This window comes from Anas platyrhynchos, chromosome 1 (assembly GCF_047663525.1).
Source record: "Anas platyrhynchos isolate ZD024472 breed Pekin duck chromosome 1, IASCAAS_PekinDuck_T2T, whole genome shotgun sequence".
In the NCBI taxonomy this organism is placed as follows: Eukaryota; Metazoa; Chordata; class Aves; order Anseriformes; family Anatidae; genus Anas; species Anas platyrhynchos.
In genome coordinates this window covers 71,788,676-71,816,382 of record NC_092587.1, presented here as the reverse complement: position 1 = coordinate 71,816,382, position 27,707 = coordinate 71,788,676, and the positions used below count along the sequence as shown (strand labels likewise).

Below are 27,707 nucleotides of genomic sequence, written 5' to 3'. Positions count from 1 at the left end.
GGGGATAGAGTCCCCACTTTAAATATTGAAAGCACAAGCCCGTTCTACTTGAGCTAATGAGGTTTCTTACTGGCACAGAAGATACTTGTATATAAATGCCCTCTGGCTACCAGTTCATTATGAGGCCATAATTAAGTAGGATAACGATTCAAAAGTAAACTTCATTTTTGCAAGCATTAATATATATTTGTTTGGCAGGAAAAGAAGGGAGTGTGAGAATTTGGCCCTCAATATTGAAAAATTATACCATATTCTATCATTTTATTGCATTCAGCAAGTAATTCAGCAGCATGGAGCTCAGTGTTAGATGCTTCAATGCTGCAGTGTAGCTGGAACTTTCGGGAATGTGTCATTATGTAGCACCACTTACACGCATGGTTCTTTCCAATGGAAATGAAATCAGGGGTCATCTTCCAAAGAACTTACCTATTGAATCCAACAGAGAACATGACAATGAATGTCATCAGAATCCAAAAAGAAAGAAAAAAAAATGTATCCAGGAAAGCATTATATACAAAACAATCAGTGCAACTGAGCTGTTTCTTAATTTACTTCTTTTATAAAAGAAAAAAAGTCTGCAGGAGGTAACAGCTCCAAAACTGCAATTTCTGATAGAGGAGGCAACTCCAAAGAAAAATTTGAGTAAATAAAGTTCTCAGCACATAGGAAGAAAGTTTTGTCAATCATAGTATCCACAATTGGAGGATGTGGGCAAAAAGGAAGTTCTCAGCTAGATAGATCAAATGCAAAGATGATGTGTAAGGATAAAGGAAGATATATGTTGAAAGCAGAGCACACCATTAATAGTAAATATGCAGAATTTGGAATGGATACTGGTTGACAAATTGTTCCAGAAGATGTCTAAAGGTGTGCAGTCAAGGCAATGGTAGAGAAGTGTTACTAACTGCATTTTGGATAACCTGAAACATTTTGTGGAGATACCAAAAGAAAGATCAGAAAATCAGGCGGTGGAAAATGAAAGCACAAACTCAAGTTTAATGGTGAGGACAGAGTACACACAAAATGTACATTTTGTGTACACAAATACACACACAAAAATGTGTATTTTGTGTTTGGACAGACACAAAAATTGAGGGATTTTTAAGAGGGGAGAGAAGCGGTGTAAAGAAATAGAGCTGATGCAAAATTTTGTCATGTGTCTGGTTACAAGCTGACTGAATCTAGAAATTAGCTTTAGTTAGTAACTAGCACAGATCACTTGTGATCATGGTGATCCTCTGTTTCTATACGCAAGGTACCTAATTCGTGTCAGAATGCTTTACTCCAGTGATTCAGAAGGGAGAATTTTGAACATCAATCTTACTTAGGACTTCATCGTAAACAAATTAATTACTTTGTTGGATAAGGATTTCAGAAATGTTTGTATTTGTCAAAAGTTCCAGCTGAAGTTGAAAGTAAGGCTCCCTTTCCTTCCCAGGAAGGAACAAAAGCAGTCATATTGAACACTTCAGACACTCCCACCAGAATGTTTTTGCCTACAAATCTTTCTATCTAACTACAGCTTTGAAAATTTAGGGTGCTGTACATATTGTACCATTATTTCATTAGTCATGAAGGCCCAAAATGAATTACACAAGCCACTGATTATTCATGTCTCTCAGACCTTTAGTAGATGACATTGTTATTCTATAAGGCAAAGAGAAGAACTTTTAAAGAAGTGTTTCAGGATTCATAAACACATTATTGAAGGTAACCAACCTGACTTGGCTGTTGTGACCCCAGCTCACAGATGGAAGATTCAGCTTTTGTTTGTATGTCTGTATATATGTAAACATCTACTAAACTCCCATATGAACAGTAGAGAAAAAAAAAAAAAAAAAAGAGGGAGAGAGATAAACAAACATGATTGATACACATTTTGCCTCAATTCTTTGTTTTGCATTTTGAAATTGACTATTTTACACTGGATGTAGTCTATTTAATTTAGCTCATCCTATTGTAAAGATGCAAGGGTCAGCTTGCTGGAAGTCCTTTCTGAATTTGGCAGCTGGAGTTTAAAATAAGTGGGTGGAATCTGTTATCATAGGCTAGACTATTATGTCCATATATATACAGAATTAATTTGTTCTAAAATGACAAGCATGAGGCATTTCAGCAGAAAGTCCTGTTCTGTCCCCTATGAGATATCTAGGAAATCATGAAATTTTGTATCTAGATGAAGGTGGGAAGGAAAAGATCTTTCCTGACCTGTACCTCCATTCTTTAGCTTCACTCTGAACACATTAACTATGGAATGAGAATAACAAACCAGACTCAGCTGGTGTAAATTAACCCAGCTACATTGCGTTCCCTTAGACTATGCCAATTCACATCTGTTGAAGCATGATTCCTTAATGTTGATTCATGTTTTCTCTTTTATCTTTATTTTAGCTTCATACAATATCAGCATGTTTGGCTTTGCTTTCTTTGATGAGCAAATGTGGGTAGCATATAATAAGAAGTTACTGATGTATTTATTATTAATAGGGCCATAAAGTCCCTTTGAACATTTGAAAAAAGATGGCTTGTAGGTGTGGAGTTGGGTAACACATTTTGAGAAGAGTAAGAACCATTTGTTTCTAGAGGTATCTTACAAACTAAAGCTTCCATTTTTGTTTCCCATTTACTCAGTGAATTTTTTTTCCTTTTAATCTTTCAATTCCCTCCCTCTGACACTGCAGTCTTTTCTTTCTTCCACTTAGAAATATGAAGAAATGGGCAGGTCAAAGTTGAGATCATTTGTGGGGCTTAGTCACATTGTAAGTCCCAGCACAGCCCTTTCATCTCTCATGAACACAGATCGGGTATTGTGTGAAGTTCTTGAACTGCAAGTGACTTTAAATTCACTCTGGTGGACAAGGGTGAGAAGAAGTCATTTAACTTTTAATAGACTTTCAAGGACGAATGAGCAGCTGGTTGAGATGGAATATGAAATGACCCTTACCACTTCCCCAAACTCAGAATTCAATCTTTTGAGGTTTTAAATAAGGTGGTTAACTTTTTCCTCCCCCAGTTTCTATTCCTCTGTGTTTTCTCAGTTTAGATAGAAAGGGGTGTGTGTGTGAAAAAGACTGAAAAGAGGCTTTTCTGACTCTTGCTGTACCGAAAATTGTGAAAGGAAGTGGTCCCTTCTGATATTTTCTGACAGATTTCCAGAATGGAAACAATTGTTTCTGCTTTATATGACTGATATCAAATGGAATACAAAGAGGCTTGTGTAAATAAGTGTAGCTTGTCTGAAATCGGTGAGACCATGACAAGGCACTGCAGCTGAGGACCTGGGCCTAGTCCTTTTGTCCTGTTTGTACTTGTAAGGAGACTTTACTTGGTATCCTATGCACTACAGTTCTCCCTATTTTTGCATGCCTGGCTTGACAAATTGGGTTTGAGGTGATTTTGACAGCAACTCTTAGCCAAATCAAATTTTTCTTTGATCCAACAGTCTGTCTTCAGTTTTTGAGGTAAAATATCAGTTTATATATATCCGTTTTATATCGGTTTCTAGCTCCCCAGATTGCAAAACACAAAGTGATTTATTTTCAGGATACATATGCATCTCTCTCTTGTTTCTCTTAGTGTCAGACTTGAAAAGACAGATACTATCCGTTGCATTAAGTCTTGTCGACCGAACGATGTCAACTGTGTGTTGGATCCAGTCCACACAATTTCCCACACTGTCATTTCACTACCCACATTCAGAGAATTTACAAGACCTGAAGGTAAGTGGTTTCTTTCTTGTTCCATGTAATAGACTACAACATATAAAACCTCCACCGGAAATCCTTGCCTAAAGCCAGACTAGCTACCGGTGCAGTAAAGTGTTTGCACAGTTCAAAATTACAGTGTGCTATTCCTTTAATTAAAAGCTTCAATATCTAGAGTTTTAATTTTATGGGGGGAAAAAAAAAGTCTGAGCTCTAATTCATACAGCTTCCCAGTATAAGGACATACATGTAGGAAAAACTTGGTCTAAATTCCCCTTTACATTTACTCACATAATATCGGTGTGTCCCGTGATTTCTCTCTTCCCTCTTTTGCACATTTTGCTGTAGGAAGTAGGTATTCTTTATATTTCTCTCATCTGTTTATGGTCTGTTGCATGCTATTGGCAAGTGACTTGTTCCAGTTGTATCTCCTTTATCTCCATGTAGGCCATAGATCACAAAATAGAGTATGTATTTATACATCTAATACTCTGATTTGCTGACTTTTGACCTATGAAAAAATAGTGTTACTTTAAAAATATAAAATAAAAGAAGGGAAATTCCTATAAAATAAAGGAAGGGAAGGACTGGCCAGAAAGCTTTTAGGCATCCTAGTGAGCAGCTGCTTAGTTGTACAAAGGGAGTTTACCAACCCAACATGGTGAACTTTGATGGACATATTTGCATATTTCTTCAGCTTCTTCAGCCTCTGTGGTCTCTGTGAGCCTTCAAGTCCTGCAATTTCAGAAGGACCACACTCACTTTGCTTAGTTCACATATAAATTTACAGATTGAGAGACAATTTTTGCTACTTGGCATTTGTATTCACTTTCTGGTGCCTTCTTTGGGGATTGCCTACATATCCAGAGGTGGGATGACTGCCTTCACCTCAGCTTCTCTAATGCAATGTATTTCATGATGAAGGTACAGAGAGAGAAGAAGGAGAGGGAGGGTGGGAAGATCAGTTTGGAAAAGTTTTTAAAGATCTTAAATCCCTGTTTCTGATCCACCCAGAGTCTCAGCTTTGCTTCCTGAGGAAGCTGTTCTAAATGAGAGCCAAAGCTGACTCTTCATTTTTCTATCAGTCACTCTCAACCCCTTCCAGGCTGAAGAAGTAGGGCAAGAGACATCACAGTTGTTGTTCATATAGGAACAATTTAGCCACCAATAGCATGGATGAATAGAGCTGCTGTATATTGCAGCAGGCTTGTTTCAGGCCTTAGCTGGCCCTACATCACAGAGAATGGAGGAATGCCCCATAGCCACTTTTACTCCCATACACACCCTGTCAGCTTTACCAGGTGTACTGGCAGCAGAGCTAGGGATTTGGCCCAGGATGCTTACCAAACAGTTCCCTCATTAGTCCATCGTGATTTAATAAAACAAGATGAGGCTTAGTAATCTGAGAGTAATACCAGAGCTCAGAAGTTGTTCTTTAATTCAGTGCATGGCCTTGGGTGAATTCTTGCAGCTCCATGGTTTAGTTTCATCATCTGTAGAGCAAGGATAATAATATGAATAATAATACTTACCTCCTTCACAAGAAGCTTGAAAACTAACCTAAATCCCTCCTCCAACACTGAAAAGGACTCTACAATTTGTAATGTCAATGCTTTGTGCAACTGCCTAAGGGAATCAGAGTTCAGGGGTCTATCTGTTTCATCCCCCTCCACTCCCTACCCTGTGGATACTTAGTGTTGTCATTTCTATGTACATGCTAGAAGTCTGACTGATTTCTGAGTGGTGTTTCTGGACTGCAAAGTAGCAGTGTTTTGGCTTCAGGGCTTCTTGGATGCTACAGGAGGAGAAAATAAATCTATCTGAATGTTCTCTTCCTGCAAAAGTTCTTTCTTTTCTGTTCTAAGAGACAACCTCTCCAAGGGAAAGGCAGGGGAATATTTGTCCTCCACTGCCTTTGTGGACAAGTCATTCTGGGTCAAATGATTATTTTTTTTTTTTCCAGAGATACTTTCACTACTTCTCAGTACATTCTGTGATACCCTTTATTTGCAGAGATTATTTTTCTTCGTGCTATCACACCTACATATCCAGCCAACCAGGCGGATATCATATTTGACATAACAGAAGGAAATTTAAGAGATTCCTTTGATATCATCAAGCGTTACATGGATGGTATGACAGTGGGTGAGTAGACTGTTTTCTGCTTACAGTACACTTTCTTGTCTCAATAGTATTATAGAACAAGGTCAAAGAAATTGAGCAATTCTTTTACACCTTGATTTTCAAGCCTGTATTGATTTAAAATTCTCCCTCTCCAGTCCAATATGTCTAATTTGAATTTACATCACCTTTTTTTTTTTTTTTTAATTCAAAACACCAGAGGCCAAACTTTAATTTGAGAAGTATTTTGACTTTTTTTTCAGAATTAATTTTTATTACCAATGCAAATGGCTTAGCTTTAAAATTATGGTGTTTGTCCATTACAATCAAACCAAATATAAAATATGTAGTGTGTCAACAAAGACACTGTAAATTTAATTAACGGTTCTTTCATGTTTAAACAGCATGGCATCAATTTTTTGGATAACAATCAAATCTTTATAGCAGGACTATTTTACTGAATCTGTTCCCTGTTTTGATATTAAATGACAGCCTTGTTCAGTTTTAAATAGATATCTTTCTGTTGAGGATAAAATGGATCTGTCACACACTGTGGTTTAGAAGAAACTTAAAAAGGAGTTTTACCTGTGCATGTGAGTCATGCGCTAGACCTGCATCTCATCACATAGGAGGGAAGGTCTGCAACACAACCTGGGGTCATACCTTCTGGTAGGTTTCTTTCAGAGCAAGGCTCTTTGGCAGGATATAATGCATACTGTGTGAAGCAGCATGTAATCCATCTCACGTATCTAGTATATTACACGTGTGCATACAGAAATGTATTTACAGTGTTTACCATAGCTTGGCTCTCACTCTGGGACCCAACATACCCATGCGTAGTTGGCAAATGATGTGAAGGTCACAGAGCAGAAGCAGGTCCCAGCTGCTCTGCCCCATGTGAATCACTAGTGCAGGGGCAGGGGAATATTCTGTGATTCTTATGCTCAGAGAATGAATATGCCGGGTCTGGCTTATTGTAAAGTATTATTTGATTGCTCTTTATTCAAGTTTATTTATGAAAATAAAGGACCGCAGTTGCTAGTGAAGGCTTGTGCTTCGTGACATGAATGTGCACGTTCTGCTCAGGTTTATACATGTGTTTTTGGGCTTCCTAGCAAGATTTGTCTGCATGGAAAGAAAAATCGTTGCTGTGCTTTAGTTTTGTGAAGAAGCCATGTTTAGTGCGATCTGAAGGTGGCACTGTTGCATTTTAGAAGCGTGATTGTATAGTATCAGCTGTGCAAAGCTTTTATGAACTGTAGATAAAAATCGTAAGTCATTAGGTTTATATTTCTTTCTTTATCAAACAGAAGTATACGTGTGAATGCTGAGAAAGAGGGAGAGTCTGTTAAAGCAGGATGATAAGATTACAAATTTCAGGTATTGGGTTGATTCTTTAAAAGAGTATAAATGTTATCAGATCCCACAGTAGTTAGAGTAGCTTGCTTTTCATGCTGTGTGCTTCTTTCTGTCTAAAATAAGAAAGAAGGATGTGTTTCAAAATTTGACTGGCCAAGGCATTTGCCTGGGGGAAACATTTCCATTCTGAATAATAGGACTGCCTGTCAATGGTATTTTACTTTGTAAACTAGATATATACCTCACAGTGTTAGGAGAGAAAGGATATTCTTTTGTACCAGGCTGAAAGGATATGATATATGGCTAAGTACATTCCCATCTCTGTAAAAGAATTGGGCAATGGTTTCTTCACCTCAGTTCCCCCATGTGCAACATGGAGATGATAAAACATGCCTACTACTGTCTTAATTAATTTTTGTATGTAAGAGTTTTAATTAATTCCTTTATGTAAAAGTACCTTGAGATTAATGGATGGAAGTTGCAAAGTAAACTGCCTGCAGCAGAAATGGAAAAGGAAAAACAAAACAAAAACCCAACTGATATTACTTGGAGGGGCAAGGGATCAGGACAGCACGTTGTATGTGTGAAATTAGGATTGCAAATAATTCTGCCAGCAGCAGTTCTGCTGCTCCCATCATAATATTGTTTTTCTTTTTATTAATAATCAGAATGTTAGGTGTTCCCATAAAAATGCTGGGAAATTTTCAAGACAAATAAGTAAGATGGGATCCTAGTCCACAGGAATTCACAAAGTGAGTCCCTTTTATAAAGAAAAGGGAAGGGCTTGTATAAGGATGGAATGAGAGGAAGGACATAGGTGATATAAGAAAGATTTATTGGTTGTACCATTAAATTTTAAGAACGTAAGAACTGTGGGGATGTAACATAAGAACTCTAGCAGTGAAAATGTCCAGCTAGCCCAGTAACCAGCGTCCAACATGGGCCAGTAATAGACAGGTATAGTGGAATCGTTCTCCAAAGGTAATGGTCCAACTACTGTAATCATCAGTTTATATGTTTCTGGGAGCACACATCTGGACTGCCTAATGACACATTATGGATATATTCCTCTTGAATCTGTTCAGTCTCTTTTTAAGACTTTTTTTTTTTTTTTTCCTGCTGATAATAAAACATAGATGCATGGGTAAAAATACTAATAAGCATGTTTAATATTCTGTTGTAATATTTCAGGAGAAAAGGCCAGTGTAACAAAGCTATTTTATCTGCTAATGGAAATTAAATCACCATTAGGTGACCCTTCTCTACAAGAGTAAACACAGAATGCCTCTATAGGAGTATTTTATTTTTTTTAAGAAAAGACATCAAGTAGCTCAGAGAGAGATGAAATGCATAAGAGCATATGGAAAAAGCAGGCAAATATGTACTAGTCTTACTGAAAGAGCTGAGTATAATAAACTCTGACTTGATTTTAGAACAGAGGAAACCAACGAAGGGATTCAAAGAAAGGAGGGAACACTGGTAAGAGGGGGAGAAAAGACAGATAAAACAACTATGAAGATGTTCTTACAGAAGTCTTTCATTTTTAGAATGTTTTTGCTAGTTTGTCACAAACAAGGAGAGAGATGACTGCTTAAAAAGGAACTGCACCTAGGCTGTGCTTATGTGAATGGAAAAGAACAAGGTACTCTCAAAAGTGTAACATAAAAAATGTGAAAAGGTGCAGGAGATTTCTTTTGGCAACAGTTTAGAGAAGAGGAACAGCTGTTAAAGATGGAGTTTCTGAAGGAAAGAGAGAACTTAGGCATTGATAGAGAACCGTGGAGTGAAGAGAGTCAGCTCATCAATTTTAGGTCTTATACCATTAAGCTGACACTGAGACATCAGGGAGAAGATGTTAGAGAAACTGAGAAGTATGTAGGGTTGGATGGAGAATGTCTGTCAGCCTGGTTTGTGACTTTTTGGTGGTGCTGAGGAGATGGGAGCTGAGGTCATACAAAAAGATGAGGATGTTTAGGAGCAGGTTGTGAGAAAGAAAAAAGAACACTAACAATGGAGGGAAGAGCTGCCCCAGGGGAGGGTTAGAAAAAGAAAGAACAAGGTCTCCCAAAGGAGACATAGAAAGAATAGCCACTGAGGTACGAGCAGAAAGAGGCAAGGACAGTACTGCAAAATCTAAGAAAGAAAATACATCAAATGGGAATCAATGACCATCAGTATCAGATATGGAGGAGCCAGAAGAAGTAAGCAAAGACTACAAAAAAGTGACAGTGCCACCCTACAGAAAGAGTCTTACAATGGAACAGAAGGAACAAAAGCCAGCCTGCTGGAATGGCAGTGTGTAGACTTCATGCAAGCTGAAAAAATAAAAGAACTGAGCAAACAGCTGCCTCCAATATTTCTACCCAACTGTATTAAAGATGCTGAACTCTATGCTTCCATTGTTCAAAACGTTGCGTAAACTCTCTGTTGGCTGGTGTGGTTACAGTCCAAGATGGCACTGAATCCAATAGATACAACGTAAGGTTAACAACTGCACATCACTTATTAGCATGGGCAAGAGAAAAACAGAAGTGCAGACCTATTCGTTTTTTTTAAAGCTTTTATAGACTTTTCACTGCATTCCTCCTTTAACCAGCTGTCAGTGAAAAATGAAGAATGCATTTTCAACCTGCACAAAAATGTCCTATTAATGCCTAAGGTATTATCAAGTACTATAAAACATTTTCCCCCTCAGCTACACATTCATTTCCTTGGGTGACTGTAATACCACCTTGTAGTCTGGTAGGCTTCAGGAAGGTTTTAAAATTTCTTAATACAGCTAAAAGTAGTGCTGATAGATTGAAATCTTCCCCATCACATTTGATACTAACTTAAGTAGATATTCTTCTTGCCTATGAAGCAGAATGATACTATTCTTAGCAAAAACACCCAGAGCCAGTACAATTAGAAAATTTCGGTTGTACCTGTAGAGGTTCTCAGGGGTGTTGTGCTAGTGCTTGAATACGTTGGTATCCAGTTACTTATAATTTTACAGATATGCAATACCGCTCTTGATTGCTCTTGTTATATACAGGCATTCATATTTTTCAAATCATTCTGTTGCAGCAGGTACAACTCATGCATTGTGTTAATGATTTAGTTTTTCATCTTTCAAACAGATCTAGGATTTGTGTTGTGCCCTATACATATAAAACTTACTGTTTGCTTAAAGTTATCATTTGAGGAAATTGAATTTATCATAGTGCCTATCATTTGAATGCTTCTTCTGCCTCTCAGAAAGCAAAGAAAACTGAAATCATTGCAAGTGGCAATGATTTCAGTTACAGTTGCAAGGATTCCACTGCTACCTCTGTCCTGTCTTCCTAGGCTCTTTTCCATGCATATTAATTCATGATGTTACTGTTGAACCATTACAGAAAGTGTCTGAACTGCTGTTATTGCAACAACGGATTTATTAGTAGTCTTATTTTTACTGTGGTACCATGATCATTTAATATATTCCAGAGGCTGGACAGAGACTTTAAAAAATGAGCAGAAGGTAAACCAAAACAGATGGCAAAAGAAACTGTGCTTGTAGGATCCGATACTGGTTGTGGGTGGGAGAAGGAAACTGAAGTCTTATTTGACTTTTAGGCAAACCTGCCCTTAGCACAGGGATAGTTCCATAACTCACAAGCAATCTGGCCATTCCCAGGCACAGCAAAGTCTTTTCAGAGTCTGCCACACACATTTGTGTGGCCTGATGTTAAATTCAGAGTCTCTAGGTTGCAAAAGATGTGTTCTAAACTTAGTTGGTGGGCCCACTCTGCAGTGCTGGGCAAGTGCTGGGCAAGTATCTTCACACTTCTCTCCACTTCTGTATGCTGTTTCTCTAGGCTCTTTACCTGTCGGCCAGAAGCTGACTGGCTCATACTGTGTGTTTGTACAGCATTTAGCGTAATGAGATCCTCAGACTGATCTGGGCTTTCTCACATGGTAGCAATGCTGAAAGTAGCAGTTCACCTACAGTTGCTTTTCTGTGATAAAATGGAGCTTGGCTAAAGGCAGAGCAGGGGTGCCCAGGAGAGCTTCGCTGTTTGCAGGGGCAAGGATATCAGCACATATGTTATCTCCCCTTGTGGATACTCTTACTATAAAGTAAGCAACAATAGCCACCTTTTGTCTGACTATAATGTCATTAGCATGAAATGACAATGGTGTCTGGCAATACAAAACCAATGCTGTCCAGTCATTCACAGTGAGAACACAGAGCAGTGGCATAATTCAGCAGGTTTTTAGACAGGCTCTTGCACCCTTACATTAAAAAAGACACAGTCCCTTTCAGTACCTTTGTTCTGGTTTCAGCCAGGCTTGTCCCCTTCACAAGAGGAGCCCCTCAGTGAAGAATATCTTTTGATTTTTTTTCTATGCCAGGTTGCCCTGTTGAAATTAGTAGCTACGCATTTGCGACTAGGGTACCCAGAAGCCATTTGGTAATGGGAAACCTAGATTTATTGCCTGAACCTGCCCTTTTGGGATGCTGCTGACTGCACTGCGCTGTAGTCAAATCTCTCAACACTCTCCTCCCTTCCAGAAAAAATGTCAGGCTGAAGAGCTCTTCTGGAGGCAAACCAGGAGGTGAATTTTCATTTTGCATCTGAGAAACACTGCTTTTCTGGTGAGAATGAGTCTCATGCTTGAGCAAGATAGCCTTTCAAGTGCCAGAGTTCGCTATCACATTACAAGTATCTGATTAATCACATTTTCTTCCCTGATCAATATTCATTTCACCCCTTGGGTGGGAAGATGTAACTATTACAAAAACATTCATCCACACCATGTTCAGTTACGGTTTCCATAAAGCCAGCAGACAAATAAATCATACTGCAACTCTGAGTAAGTTTTGTGAGCTGTATCATGAAGTCAGGAGTCAGAGACCTGTTTTTCTGAGGAACTTGAAGTATGAAATATGTGTGACTCAATCAGCTGCTTCTGTGGCTGCTCCTGAGTTTGTGTGTTGATAGCAGGCATCTCATTCCTGCAGTAGTGCCTACATCCAATAGAAGCTGGAGACAGAAGATAAGAAACTTGAAATATATTGTAAATCTTTCCCTGTATGATGCACAGATGCATGGCTCACTTAAAAAGAACGCCTTTGTTTCTACAGGGGTCAAATGTGGTGAAACGACCCCTTATTTCAGCCTTATTTTGAGAATTTCGTTAGGGATTAACACACATTAAGATTCAGAAAGCTTCCTTCTGCAGAAATTCTGCAAACAACACCAGCAGAGCTGTCGCCTCTAGGTGACGACTGAGCGGCTATCTAAAGGTCTTCATGTCAAATCCTCAGGATTAGGTACTTTTTCTTCCTTGGTAAATTGAATCACAGAACCATATTATGCTGTGTGCCATAATGTGGCTCTTTGCCAAGGAATGCTTAGGGTTAAAGTAATTAATTGCCCAGGTGTCATGGATATGCTACTGTATCAAAGGTTGGCTGAAACTGAGTAAGGTGGTAGTGGGACAAGGTAGGGTAAGCTCAGCCACCCTCCCTAAATGGAGGAACTGTATGTATGTTAAGCACTCAGGTATTACTGTGATGGACACTAAACCCTGCATAAATAAGATTGTGGAAATAAAGTATCAGAAAGCTGACATACGTGATTTTGAATGTTTTGCACATTTGGCATGGAAGATTTTCCACCTGTTTTTGTAATACATAAGATTCTTATACTATGCAAAGCATGTTGCATTCTCAGAGGTGGAATAGGAAGGATTAAAATATCTATGGTGGAAACTATTTTTTAATGAGACTACTTCAAGTACAGTTATTGCATTTTAGGCATGAGTGATTTCGCAGCATTGTCAACATTAAAACCCATTGCGAGGTTTGGCTGGAAGGCAAGCCAGAGATCTGAAAGCACTTCAAGTTTGCCAAACCAAGATAAGAGCACATCTCTCTGAAGTTATTTGGTATCCTTAATAAAGATCATAGTATTTGTAAACTAGCCAAACCTCAGTAAAATCAAAGGTTGTTTTTAATTCTTTCATAACACCAAGCCTCCCTATGATCCAACATGACAGATAATAGCTTTGAAAATATTTACCATTTGTTTCTGGCCAAAAATGTATTAATACCATGAGGCCTCTTTATTGCCTTTTTATTTGATGCATTTCAGCAATCAAAGCTTTCTAGAGAAGCTCAAGTGTTAATGAAATTTAACTTTTTTGGGTGGTTGAAGGATAGCATTTATAATAAATTGAATCCTAAATTTATAATCTGTTGAGTAAGGCTAATCAAAAAGATCCTGTTTCCTTAGGTACCTGCTGTAATGTAACTCCTGTGATGTAGTTTCCTTTTTCATTTTCCTTTCTTCAGAGGTGGAATGAAAGGCTGAAAAAGAAGCAGATTTAAACAGTTTTAGCTAAATTAAATGACGACCTGTACCCTAGGTGAAAAGTTCAGAGATCATGAGTACCTGGACACAATTATACACACAATAATTATATTTAGGCACATTTATTTGAGCAGACTTCAAATGAGAACTTTGTGTTTACATGTTTTATAAATGATTAGTGTGATCAATAGATACTATGAACATGTTAGATATGTGAGCAATAGGCATCGCTTGTGGTCACAGGCACAAGCTCTCACAGTTACACTGTTCTCTTTTTCTGAAGGGTGTCTTGCCCTACATCTGATCCTCCTTTACACCTCTTGGAAAAGGATATGGTATAACTCTGAGCTCTGCTGTTAAGTAGCAGTTGTTGAATTGATTTGTGAACATAGACATTTTGCTGGACCTGAAGTTAACATGCCAATACAGTCAACATTGCACCAACTGGACACAAGTCGCTAGGAGTCCTGTTTATGCCATTGGTGCAATATTCACTGTTGTGGTACCTAAATTGCCATTGCCTTTCTGTTCCATAATAGGGAGTGTTGGAGTTGTATTAAGTGATCTGGAGTTCTGTTGATGCTCAAAAGGAGAATCTTCTTTCCACATCTGAAAAAACAAACAAACAAACAAACAAACACAACAAACACTTCAGCATTTTCCCTGTTGTCTGCATTAGAGCTTGTATGGCAATCTTCTGTTTTATTTTTCAGGGTGGAGGATATAGCAGGACCACTATTTTTTGATCACTTTAAACCATTTAACTACTTAAACCATTTAACCACTTAAACCATGAAATTGCCATGAGTGTCATATGACTTATGTATGTGTAATTGTATGTGTCCAAACTCACTTTTAAAGCATTTTGTAAACACTTGTTTGCTCAACAGTTGAAAATTAGTCCATTTTCTTATGAAACTGAATAAAGATCTGAAAGGTTAATGTTTGAAAAGCATGTTTTTCAAAATCTTGGCTCCAGATACTTCAGCAAAGATTTGTATAGCTTCAGTCCTGTGAAGCAGTTCTGCATCAGCATGGAAACCTTGTTAACATCCAACTCTAAATCTAATTCTCTAAATCTATGATTTTATGAAATGCTCACAATCGAACTTGAATGAAGGTCTAACTCACAATGCTATGAGGGCTATACACTTCAAAGCAAGAGGAAATCTTTTTCAGTACTTGTATTTTGATTAATGAATCTTCTGAATCCTTTAACCATATTAATGTTTGTCAGGTGTGGCAGTTCCAGGATTAATGATATCTTCAGAGCTATTTTTCTGTATATGGTTTGATGCCTGCAGTGACGATTACCAAGAAGTATTTCATTTTCCAAAGAACAGCCACTTATTAATAAAGCAGATTATATCTGAAACTACAGAGCACCACATAGCAGGAGTCTACATTGTTATTGTCACAAATAATTGAGAGAAATATAGATAGCTTTCACAAAACAAAACAAAACAAAACAAAACAAAAAAGATAAAAAATAAATAGGACTGTTAAGCTTTTGAAAGATGGAGGAATCTAAGGTGTGCATTAACTATCTGAAGTCAGCAGACATCTGGTGGTCTGGGAAATACCTGCAATTTGACAGCTAGATTGTGCCTTTAGGCACAGTCATGAACTAGAGAGGAGTGGAGGAACATACTGCCTGTGAGACTGTCTGTAGAGGCACAGCCTCCTGCTGTGAAGGGCAACGAGAAGGGCTTCTAAAAGTACATCAGCAACAAAAAGAAGATTAGGAAAAATGGGTGCCACCTGCTGAATGGGGCAGAAGATCTGGTGACAGAGGACATGGAGAAAGCCTAAGTATTCAGTGCCTTCTTTGCATTATTCTTTAATTATAAGACTCACTTTTAGGAGTCCCAGGACCCTCAGAACAATTGGAAGGTCTGAATCAAGAAAAACTCACCATTTTTGAAGGAGGGTTAGGTTAGGGAACATTCAAACTAACTGGACATACACAAGTCCATGTGAGTTGATGGGCTGCAGCTACTAGTCCTGAAGGAACTGATGGCATTGTGAAGCCACTCTCAGTTATCTTTGAAAGACTTTGGTGATCAAGGGAAATTCCTGAAGACTGAAAGAGAGCAAATGTCACTCTTTCTCTTCCATGAGAGAAGGGCAAGAGGAAGGTCCACAGGTCAGTCACCTTAATCCCCGGGAAGAGGGTGGACAAGTCCAACTGGAAAACATTTCCAAACGTATTAAGGACAAGAAGGTGACTGGAAGAAGTCTGCAAGGGTTTATGAAGGGCAAATCATGCCTAACAACCTGCTGTCTTTGAAGAGATTACTGGATTAACGCATGAGAGGAAAAGAATACATGTTGCTTATCTTGACTTTAGTGAGGCTTTCAACTCTTGTCTCCTTTAACAATCTCATAGGTAACCTGAGGTAGGGTGGACTAGATAAGCAGACAATGAGGTGGTTTGAAAGACAGCTGCACCACCAGGCTTGAAAGGTTGTGTTCAGCAGCACAAAGTCCAGCTGGTAGCCAGTTACCAGTGGTGTATCTGAGGGATCAGTAACTGGGGCCAATACTGTTTAACATCTTCATTAATCAATTGGATAGTGGGACAAGAGTGCTCCTTAAGAGGTCTGAAGAGGACACAAAACTATGAGGAGTGGCTGATAAGCCACAGGGTTGGATTGCCATGCAGAGGGACCTTGTCACGCTGTGGAAATGGGCTGACAGAAATCTCATGATGTTCAGCAAAGGGAAGTGCAAAGTCCTGCCCCTGGGCTGGAATAACCCCATGCATCAGTACGTGCTGAAGGCTGACCAGATGGAAAGCTCTGTGAGAAAGACCTGTGTGTCCTGGTGGACACCGAGATGATCATGAGCCAAAGGCAGCCAGTGGCTTCCTGGGATGCATTAGGATCCTGTTGTCAGCAGGTTGAAGGAGGTGATCCTTCCCTTCCACTCTGTTAAGGCATGTCTGGAGTGCTGTGTCCTGTTCTGGGCTTTCTGGTGCAAGGAAGACATGGACATATTGGAGAGAGTCCAAGAGAAGGAAGGTGCTGAAGAGGATTAAGGCACTGGAGCATCTGCCGTATGAGGAAAGGCTGAGAGCTGGAATGGAACTGTCTGGCTCATAGAGAATCTGATTGATGTGATGGGAGGCAATAAAAAAGATAGATCCAGAGTCTTTTCAGTAGTGTTGGTTGAAATCGCAAGAGTTAAAGGGCACAAACTGAAATACAACAAATTCCACTTAAACATAAGGTAAAAGTTTTTTTTTTTGTTTTGTTTTAATTATTATTTAATAATTTATTTATTACTGTGAAGGTGGTTGAACACTGGAACAGGTTGCACAGAGTTTTGGAGTCTCCATACTTGGAAGTATTCAAAAACTGACTGGATACATCCCAGAGTAACATGCTGTAGGTGAATGTGCTTTGAGCAAAGGCTCGTACTAGAAAATCTTCAGAGGTGCCTTCCATTCTCAACTACTCTTTGATTCTGGTAGTGGTGATGTTGAAACCATGACATGACTGGATTGCTATGAAAGAAAATGTTTTGCAGTTTTTACCAAATGCAGTAAGACATTCCCTAATGTGCAATGTTTAAAACATTATATTTTCAAGGATTGGATACGAAAACGAATTATCCAACAGATAATTCACTTGCTTCTCCCCTGGCATAGTATAGGTCAGTAAGTACTGTAGTAACTATGTTGACAAGTAATTTAAACACTGAAAATCATTACTTTGGCATAGCCTTTTGGAATAAAGAGATGCTTCTAGGAAAGGAATTTAATTATACTTTAACTTATGCAGAGCCCCAAAGACTTTGACAGAAAAAACAGACAAACAAACAAAAAAAAACACTGGATAATATAGCCTAAACTACATATTTTGTTTGTGACCAGGCTGTCAATTGGTTTTCAACTTTATTAATGAAGTTTATGTATTTGTAATGAATATTGAATAAGAAATAACCTTTTTTTTCCTTACAGATCTCAACATGACTTCTTTGAAATTAAATCTATAGAGCCAAAAAGCAATTTGGCTGTATAGTTTCGGCTTCACACTATAGATATGTATTTACATGTTGTAGACTGATATAGTCTGTTTGATCCAAGGAAGCATTTATTTATGGCTGGACTGTTTTTTTCTTGCTCATTTCTGGAATGAGCCTATCAACACTGCCTTTTAAAATAGCCACTGCAATGTTCATTTCTCTAGCCCTAAACTTCCTAATTGCCTGAACATCTCTTTTGGAACTATGACTAGGGTCATACGCGGATGCATCTGAGATGTTACTCTTAATTTCAAAAATCTTGGACAGCAGTATAAAGCAAGAGGCCTTGAGGAGAAAAGCAAATTTAAAATTATAGTTTAGGATCTTGCATTAACATGAGGAGATCAGTGTTCTTGTATTGCTTAAGGGAAACTCATAAGTGTGCTTTTCCCCTACAAGAAATTGTTCATTGCACATTAATGCTAATTTGAAGATGTTTGGGGCTAGTTTCCTTTAATAGCATTGCAATGGCTTTAAGTTCCAGGAGGCTGAGATAACCTTTCTGCTTCACTCCTGCAACATCCACAAGGGCTTAAATAAGTTTTCTAGCATTAAGAGAGAACCTATGTATTTAATCTCATACACCTGTGGCTTGACACAGGCTAGCAGCCTATTTAAAGGCTACTTTTGTGATTTCAAAAGATCCATTCTTTAAAAAAGGGTAGTTACTGTTGTGTTGTGGCAGCTAGGGCTGTTCATTTCTGAGAAGTCTGTACAAAGGACCAGAGGGGTTTTTGTGACGAAAAAGAGTTAGAGATCTAGAAATAGCCAAATGTAGCACTTCAGAACACGGGCTGAGATAATTTGGAAGTTCTTATAAAGCCCAATAAGTAAGCTGAGTTTCAGCTGAGGTTAGGCTCTGGCTTGACAGCTCTCATTTCCCATATTCTCTCTATTGTACTTGAGTTTTTCCAAATTAGTCATTTAATGTTCCAAGTGTCCATTTCAATCACATGGGAAATAGGTAGAGGAAAAATGGTAAAGTGTTTTATGCATCATTGAAAACTCTCTCTTGTAGGTGTCACCAGCAGCTCATCCCAAATGTTCGATCAGAAAAGTGATAGCACTAACTCTCACCATATAATAGCATATTTTCTTGAAGAATCTTACTGTATTTTTTCAAAGGGGACATGTTGTGATGGACTTCAGCTTTCACTTTCAATCACATCTGTAGACTCATAACCTGAGGATTAGGAAATATAGGGGAAAAAATAATTTGCTTGTGCTGTTTAGCATTTTACACAGGATTTTATTTATCTCACAGATAATCTCTGAGTTTCTCTGAGTGAGAAATGAGTGTATTGCTACCAAAACATCACGCATTCAGCATGAGAAAGCTATACATTTTTCTGTCCTAGTATGTATTCCTACCTCTCACCTGTTAAGCCTCATACCCTGCTCAGCTTTTAAGTCATGCTCTCCTGCCTATCTTGCTGGCTTATGCTTGACTAGGAATTTCTGGGGATCTCAGAGCTAGGGAGCCAGTGAAACAGGCCGTGCAGCAGGGACAAAGAAACGTCATCACACATAAGAATTACCAAGAGGATCCTATGAGATTCTTTAGCTTTCCCCAGTCCTCAGACCCTTTGCCATCTATGACTATTTTACAATGCAGATGATATTAACATTCTTATGGAACAATATTCCACACAATAATTCACATCATATTTCATATACTAAATTGCACTTAATTCTAACTAATGCAAAAAATAAATATATATTTTAATATGGTCAGTAAGTAGTTCCACTTCCAGTAGAATGAATGAAGACTAACTCTTGATTGTCGTGTCATTTTCTGCTTTGTGGAATTTAATTTTAATAATGCATGGACAGGTTGCAAATGCACATGCATAAATACTAGCTGTGAGTGGTTATTTTGAAGGAAAAGTGAACAATGAGATATGCTCAGACTTGCTTGTCTGCATTTGGTATTTCAAATATATATCCCATCCTTTTTAATTTAGATAACTCTTTACACTTTGTTTCTCTTTAAATAGATCTCAAAAAAAAAAAAAAAAAAAAAAAAAAAAAAGTGTTTCGTTCCATTTAGGGTTGGATTAGTATGTTCACTGTAGAATAATGATTCAGAAATAGAATAATGATTCAGAAAAGTGAATTGTTCTTTTTTTCACTAGTTCATGCTCCCTCAGTAATTCCACACAATCCATATAAAGTTTAGTCAGTTTGTGGTCAGTTTTTAGCTGACCACAGATCATAGAAGTAAGCAATGTAAATACATATATATAGTTATATATATTTTATATATTTTTTATTTATATTTATGTATTTATATTATAGATTGTTTTGCTAGTATTTTATTTATATATATATATATAAAATAAATATTTATAGATATTTACATTTTTATATATGTATATTAGCAAATTTTCCTGAATAAATCATTTATTTCCAGAAAAATTGGCTAAATTAGTAGTTGCCTATAATGTCAAGTGTGAAGTCTTGTTTTAATGAAAATGAAAATGAGGTAATGTTGTTGGGTTCAACCAACAGTAAAAAGCTGCATTTCTTTGTTAAGTTGCCACCTGAGAAGAATCACAAAAAGGAGGCTGTATGCTTGTTATGAGCACAAAGAGGAAAAAACCAAACAAACAAACAAACAAAAAAACGTAGTTTTGTCACTGTCCTTTGGCATGTGATGACCAGAACAAAACAATGTAGCTGTTACCCTGTGTGTGAGGAAAAGCATGGGAAAGTGGTAAAAGGAAAAGAGGTCTTGTGCTTGTTACTTAATACAAAGCTTGCAATGTGGTTGAGAGGATTGATCACATTTTTGATAACTGTGTTTATGTACATTCCTGAGCATAGCCCACAGGTTATTTGGAAGAACAACTTTTGATTTGGCAGTAGTTTTGGTTGTTTATACATACACAGATACATATGCCTGCATATGCATATGCAGATAAGGCAAGAAGTTTACTTCAGCACATCCCCTCTTCCAGCAGTCATCAGGTACAGCTGCCCAGTAATCAGCTGTCCCTAGTACCTCTCCCTCCAGCTTCTGATCCTTTGCTCCCCCCCACTAACACTTCTCTGCTTGATTTTGTGAGTGTCCTTAAAAGTTTATCTGAGAATTTCTTTTTGAGGAGCAGCACTTTTAAAGGGCTGAAACTTCTTTCTGTACTCTGTTCTATGCTACAGTTTTAAACATTTAAATAGAATCACAAATCTTTCCCCATGGAAAATCGTTCAGTCTTCACCTCTGGAACAGAAAACATACCATGATGCATTCTCTCCTAAAACAGTTTTTCTAGTGGCAATGTGAAAATAAGCTTCATGCTTGCTGCTTCTGCTTTGCTTTCTGGCAAAGTATGGAGATCCCTGCTAGAGGAACTTACTCTGGAGAAAATGCAAATGCAGTGTTCCACGAGTGGTGTAAGGAACACGATGACCCAGATTCAGTGCATGTGTAATTTCTACAGATTTTGTGGTTAGCAGTGAAAAAAAAATCTAAAACAAAGTATTTTAAAGAGTGTTGCAGTGCTCTTCTGGCATGTTGGGCAGTGAGCTTAGCACAGAAATCAGAATCCAGATTTTGGATTTCTGGAAACCAGACACTAATCCACGATATTGCAGGGACTTGTCATCCCGAATGGGTTAATGTGCTAACAAAACAGAAGTGCTTCTCCTGAGTTCAAAATGGAGCTTATTAGCAAATTGGCTGTATAATGTAAAAATACAAGCAGAAACCAGACACAGAGGTGAATTGCCTGAGGGTGCCACATATTTCAAAGCAGAGAAATGTAATGATATCTTAAAGGGGTATGGACAAGCCAAAGAATACCTGTGGCATCTGATTACAATAATAGAAATTCTGCTGAAAGGCTTAGGAAGATTAACAATATTAACCTTGCTGTCTTATTTTTCCTGTATACTTTGATAAACACAGCCTCAGTAATCCAGTGATGGTGTCTCTAAGATACTGGTTATTGTTGTTATTTTCACTTGAAAAAAATAATTACATATTATTTAGGTTAGTGTCTTCACTATATATGATGCTTTACAAGAAGAATACCTTCATTAAAAGTGCCATGCTTTTACCTTAGACAAAGTTGAAATGCAACATGAAGGGAGACGAAACAGAGTAAGAGAACAGCTAGATGTGTTAATTACAGAGCTTTAGAAGTTCTGGGCCATGGTCAGACAATCACTGCAGAAATAACTGTGACATCCAAAAACATACTGCAATTCAAGCTGAGGTTGTTGCTCAAACAGGTCAGCAGATGGAAAGGATTGGTGTAGATCCTATTTCTAATACAGGCAAAGTGAGCAAGAAAAAGATTTATTGTTGTTTTCTAAACGGAGAAGGTCAGCAAACCATGAAAATACCCAAACAGATTTGGTATGGGTAATAACATCTCTGCTCAGCTAACAAAAAAGCAAAACAAATAAACTGGAGCTGATGGAAAATAATCTGCCTGGCCTGTGTCATTTAGGCTTTTCTGTAGGCTGAGTCTGTGTTTGGGTCACAGATTTTGAACAGAAGAGGATAAACAGCAACAGCAGCACATCAGACTTGACTGTAACAGCACTCTCTTAAGTATACCTATAGACAGACGCTCAAGATTTATGACACATGGGATTCAGCAGCAGTGAGAATCTGCTTTGACTTTTGTCATTGAGCCATAGAGACATTAGCAGCGACATCCCATGACAGTTTGGTCTGTAAAAGCACAATGGTGTACTAGTAGCATATGTATACGTTATATGTAGCTTAGGAGGTGCATGCAAATGTAGTGACCACCTATGTTAGCTTTTAGAACTTTGCAATACCATTGGCTGTATTGAATAACACACCTGAACCTTCAACATTCCCATATAATCAGAGCCATTTTGTTCATTTATTAGCAGTTATTTACCCAGTTTTATATATAATCTTTTTCTTCTATAGGCAAAGGTTTTTTTTGTTTTTTTTTTTTTTTTGGTGTGTGCAAAACACTGATCTAATTGAAAACTGATTGTGTTAAAAAGTGTGGGTGAACTTGCTTAAATAAATTCACTCTGTTTACCAACTGTGGAGTCTGCAGCTTTGCTCGCAGAGAACACCAGCTGATCTTGATGCTTGAGAGCACCCTGTTTTCAGGTCACTTAATGAGTATCACCATTCTACATGTCTGGCATTCTACAGAGAATGACTCGTAGGATAGCGTGCACTGCTACAGTAATCCAGGACCATATCCCAGTCTGCAGGTATCCCCATGTAACCTCTAACTGGCTCCATCTGGCTACTTTGCTTTCAGATTGGTAAAAAAAAAAAGACTGAACTGTCCCATATCAGTCAGCCTTTCCTAGCAGGAGAGATTCTTCAGTCCCTTAATCATCTTTGTGACCCTATGTTGTACTCTCTCCAGTAGCTCAATGTCTGTCCTGTACTGGGGAGCCCAGTCCTGGTCACAGCCTCATCTATGTGGCCTTAGCAGTGCTGGATAGATGGGATCAATCCCCTTGACCTGCTGGCAGTCGTTTGCTTAATGCAGCCCAGGATACCATTGGCCTTCTTTGCAGCAAGGGCATGTTGCTGGCTCATGTTCAACTTGATGTCTACCAGGACCTCCATGTCTCCCTGCCTGGCTGTGTTCCAGCTGGTCGGCTGCCAGCACATACTAGTGCCTGGGGCTGTTCCTCCCAGGGGGCAGGATGTTGCTCTTCTTATTTAACTTCATGAGGTTCCTATTGGCTCAGTATTGACCCCTGGGGTACCCTGCTAGTTACAACTGGACTAGTCCAACTGGACTTTGGGCCACTGATCACCACCCTCTGGGCCTGCTCATTCAGTCAGTTTTCAGTCCACCTCACTGTCTGCTCATCCAGTCCATACTTCACGGCCTTTCTGTGAGGTTCCTAAGGAAGACAGCATCAAAAGCTTTACTGACGTCCAGGTAGACAATATATACTGCTCTTCCCTCATCTACCAGGCCAGTCATTTCATCATAGAAACTTATCAAGCTGGTCAAGCATTCAATCAAGCATAACTTCCCCTCGGTACTCCTTATAATTTTATTTTCAGTACATTTAAAAGCTGTAACCTTCCTATTACTATAAAGTTATGTTTTTGTACTTAAAGTTCAGCTAAAAATGCTGAAAGAGCACAAATTGGGACCCAGCATTCATCTGACAAAAGACAGGTACAGTTGCTTTAACTGAAAAATCCACTTCACTTAAAAACATCTAGAATTATTATATGTGCCATCTTCAAATGGATCCTCTGTTAAACACTTTATAGATACTCACTGATTCATTCAGCCATACTTCATGTACTGGGCCTGAGTGAAACGTTTTAAAACTCCTGTTTTTGTGAGAGAAGGCACAAGGCACTACTGGCCTTGTCTGGGTCTGGGTTAGTTATGCCTCCCTAGTACCTGACAACTGGCACAAGACATTAGAGAATCAGAGGCATTAGAGAATCACAGGTAGCATTGAAAGGCAGCAGCACATTACAGCAGGTGACCTTTAATGGCATTACTGAGACCTAGGACCATTGTAACAGGATCACTGGGAACTAAATAAATATGCAGCCAAGTTTCAGGCTCTGAGCAGCTTTGTTGCATGGCTTCCATCTGTGTTTGTCCTTGAGTTTGGCTGAGAAAAAAAGCTCAGGTTTTACATTCTGGCATTCATCACCAAAAATATAGAATTGGAAGCTCTCAATGAGTCAGTCTTGAAAAGCTGAAAATCACGTGTTCCTGCCATATGCATTTGTCTCACAGAACATTTCAGGGTTTTCCTCCCTCCCTCCCTCCCTTCCTTCCTTCCTTCCTTCCTTCCTTCCTTCCTTCCTTCCTTCCTTCCTTCCTTTTCTGTGTGCCTGACATCATTTCTGAACATATCAGTAAAGGAAATTGCTGCACATTTAGAATAACAGCAGCTTTATATGCATGCTGTAGCACACACCCATCTGATTGCATCATCCTATTTATTTATTAGGAGAGAGGAAAGAATCCTTCTGGAATGCTGTTTTGAGATTCATTTCAGGACAATCTAGGACATTGGCACAACAAACTGCATAAATCAATATTGTGACAGTATTTTGTTTCCTTACACATTCCTTCAATTCATTGCTTCAATGTAGCTGTCTTAACATGCATTTGCTTCCTAGACCAGCAGTAAGCTTGATTTTGAAGCAGCAGCAAAAAGTATTGGGTAAAAAAGCACTGCCCCATGAAACATAATTGTTAGACCTTCACAACAGAAATTCCTTTTTTTTTCTTCCTACTAGCAGGGTGCATCCATATAAGAATGAGAAAGTTACTAAATGCTTTGAAGGCTATATCAATAGTGTATGGACAAATCCTGCACTGTATACCTGCTTACACTGGACCAGCCTGAGTAGAACTGCATTACATCAGAAAAAAAAAAAATACAGTTTGTAATCCCCCTTCTAGACAGAGTAGAGCAAGAAAATGTAGAGCATTATAAAAAGATTGCTAAATGGAACCAGCAACCTGTGTCATCTGAGGCTTGGTGATCACTACATGAGACCATAACAGGGTGGGTTAAACAACTTGCCAGTACTGAGCGATTCCAATGCTGCATGTTTCTGTGGTTGTCAGTTAAAGCAGTGCCTGCTATAATGTGATGTATTGTTAGCAAAATGCTTTAAATGCTACCCTAAAGGGAGGGCAATTTAAGTGAGGCTTTTCTTTTTCAATATATCATCTGCAAAGCCCAGTAGTTTTTATAAGGTGCAGGAGAGTAGCCAAGAAAACAAAAAACAATATGTGTACATATAAAAGTATATATATGTGTGTATGTGTGTGTATGCATGTACATATAAATTGCAGGGGAAAAATGCTTAGAAAGTGTATGCATCAAAAATGGCAAGCAAAGTGAATGTGGTGAAAAGTTTGCAGTTTTACTGCATGCTGAAGATAGTAGTTTGTATTTAAACAGGACAAAACTCTTCACTGCCTTGGAAAAAGGACTTTCTTTTGTGTAGGTCTGAAGTTTTAATGCTGTTCTTTTTAGCCACATTTGTCAAGAGCCCGAGGACTTATCGAAGTCCCTGTGGCCCAGACAGGCTTCTCCCATAACCTGCCCAGAGTTGAGGAGCCCCATTTCAGCTTCAGTGCCTGCTGGTCTTCACCTTCAGCACAGCCATGGGTCCTCTTGTCCTGAACTCTGACCCATGTTTTGACTCCCTGCCTTGACTTTGGCCCTGTGTCATCACCGTGAACTTGCCCGGTGATCTGGACTTTTGCTTGAAGCTGGTTGCCCCCTAGCCTGCCTTGCTGCCCAGCTGGGGCAGTGGGACAAGTCCTGGCTGGAGAAGACCTCTCCTGTGGGCCCTGTGGAGCCCCCACCACTCCCAGCCCCAGTGGTCCCTCACCTGCTGCATGCCAGCACAGGGGCTCCTCCAGGTAAAACAATCTGAAGGACTGGAACTCTGAAACATGCAGTTCACTTCTTACCACTTCCTTCCTTATTATCAGGCCCTGATGTTGGTGAGGAAGCAGCCACCATCCATATGCGGAATGATGCTGTGATACTCCCCCTTTCCTCATTAAACCGACCTGCTTTTCTTTCCAGTGTTTCCTGTGGAGTTTTGCACCAACAATATGACACACTAACAATTTACAAATTAGTGTCATTTGCTGTTTATGTGGAGCATGTTGATTGTATTGTTCCGTTGTAATTACCATTACAACTGATTTCTACTTTTCCAAGTGGAATGAGGTTCACAACACAATACCAAAAATTGCATGGCATTCCCAGATGTGGGTGTTGTTGTACTCCTCAGGATAATGTGGCTGTTGGCTGAAGAAAGCTTACAGACTTTATTTCTTTGAATTAAGAATTAAAAAATAATTAAAAAAAAAAAAAAAAGAATTTCCTGACAATAGCAGCATTTTAGTACTATTTCTAGATTTTCAGTAAGGTATTTTGATTCAAAAGTTATATCTAGTTTTATTTCACAAGCTTTCTTTCATGCTATTTACCGATCGAATAGATAAAGTAACATTCCTTCAGCTATACTGAAAATGAAAGGGAGTTTTTCTCTTGCTGAAGTGAAACAGGCTATAGCTCATCCAAAACTATTTGATTTTCTTATTAATGTCAGCAACCTCTTTCTATCCCAACAGGTGTCGTGCGCCAGGTACGGCCCATTGTTGGACCTTTCCATGCCATCCTGAAACTGGAGATGAACTACGTCATGGGCGGGGTGGTATCTCATCGTAATATTGTCAATGTTCACATCTTTGTCTCTGAGTACTGGTTCTGAGAGAGCTTTTAAAATCCCAGACAAGGAAGCTGCTCCAACTTAAGTCATTACCACAAACTATTACATCATATACTTGTTTGTAAAACCCAATAGTGGTTCTTTTTTGTTTTGTTTTTAAATATTTGTTTTATGGTTTAAGACAAATAACAAGCTATTATGTTGATTAAACATAGGGTGGGGCAAATTAAGTGAGCTGATTTAGTTGTGTGTATAAATAAGTAGTGTGTAAAAGTGTTCAACTGCCTAGAGAAATTTAAAACTTTTCTAAATGTTTAGGCAGATCTTAACTATTGCTCCTTGGCCTGATAAACAAAGCAACTAAGGATGTGGAACAAAATACATGTCAGAATTCACTGGGATGAATATATGGTATCTTTGGATGGAAGAAGTTTGGTAAGGGCTAGTTATTTCACCACAATGTGAGTTACCTTAAAGGAGTTAGATTGTTAGAAGTGCTGAATATTCACTTTTAGGCTCCAGTAAGATAACTCTGAACAAGCACCCATAATTACTAATCATTTCTGAAAAGTTTAGCCTTGATATTTAAAAAGAGCCATCCAGCTATGGCTACAAGAGGAAGTACAAAAAAATAGAAATAGGAGGAGACTAACAACCTGTTGCACATATTAAAAAATTACTCATTTTTTGTACTTGTTATTTGTTTGTAAAATTATGTTTGATTCTAATTAAACAAATACCTCTCTCTGAAATTAGCCTGTTACTGAAACTCAAACCTGTATCTCCTGTCTATTGTAGAGGAAAGCTTGACACCTTTTTAAAATTGGTAATAAGATTAGCATGTTAAGCTATACACTTCCTATGCACCAAACCAAGGCACATTTAATAAGATAATGAAACTCTCACAAATAAATGATTTTTTTTAATGTATTTTCTGAGCATCAAAGTAATGCATCTTTT

General features: G+C 38.4%; 1 protein-coding gene across 4 annotated transcripts in view; it reads left to right on the top strand.

Moving 5' to 3' along the window:
- FBLN1 (fibulin 1) overlaps positions 1-27,499 on the top strand; it is an 87,316-nt gene extending 59,817 nt beyond the window's left edge. For all 4 annotated transcript variants that reach the window (XM_027451833.3, XM_027451923.3, XM_027452045.3 and 1 more), the window contains 3 exons: positions 3,577-3,719; positions 5,718-5,849; positions 26,650-27,499. In XM_027451833.3, coding sequence (XP_027307634.1) covers positions 3,577-3,719; positions 5,718-5,849; positions 26,650-26,789 — 415 coding nt within the window. In that variant the 3' untranslated portion in view covers positions 26,790-27,499. The remainder of the gene's footprint in view (positions 1-3,576; positions 3,720-5,717; positions 5,850-26,649) is intronic.
- Positions 27,500-27,707: the final 208 nt, after the last annotated feature.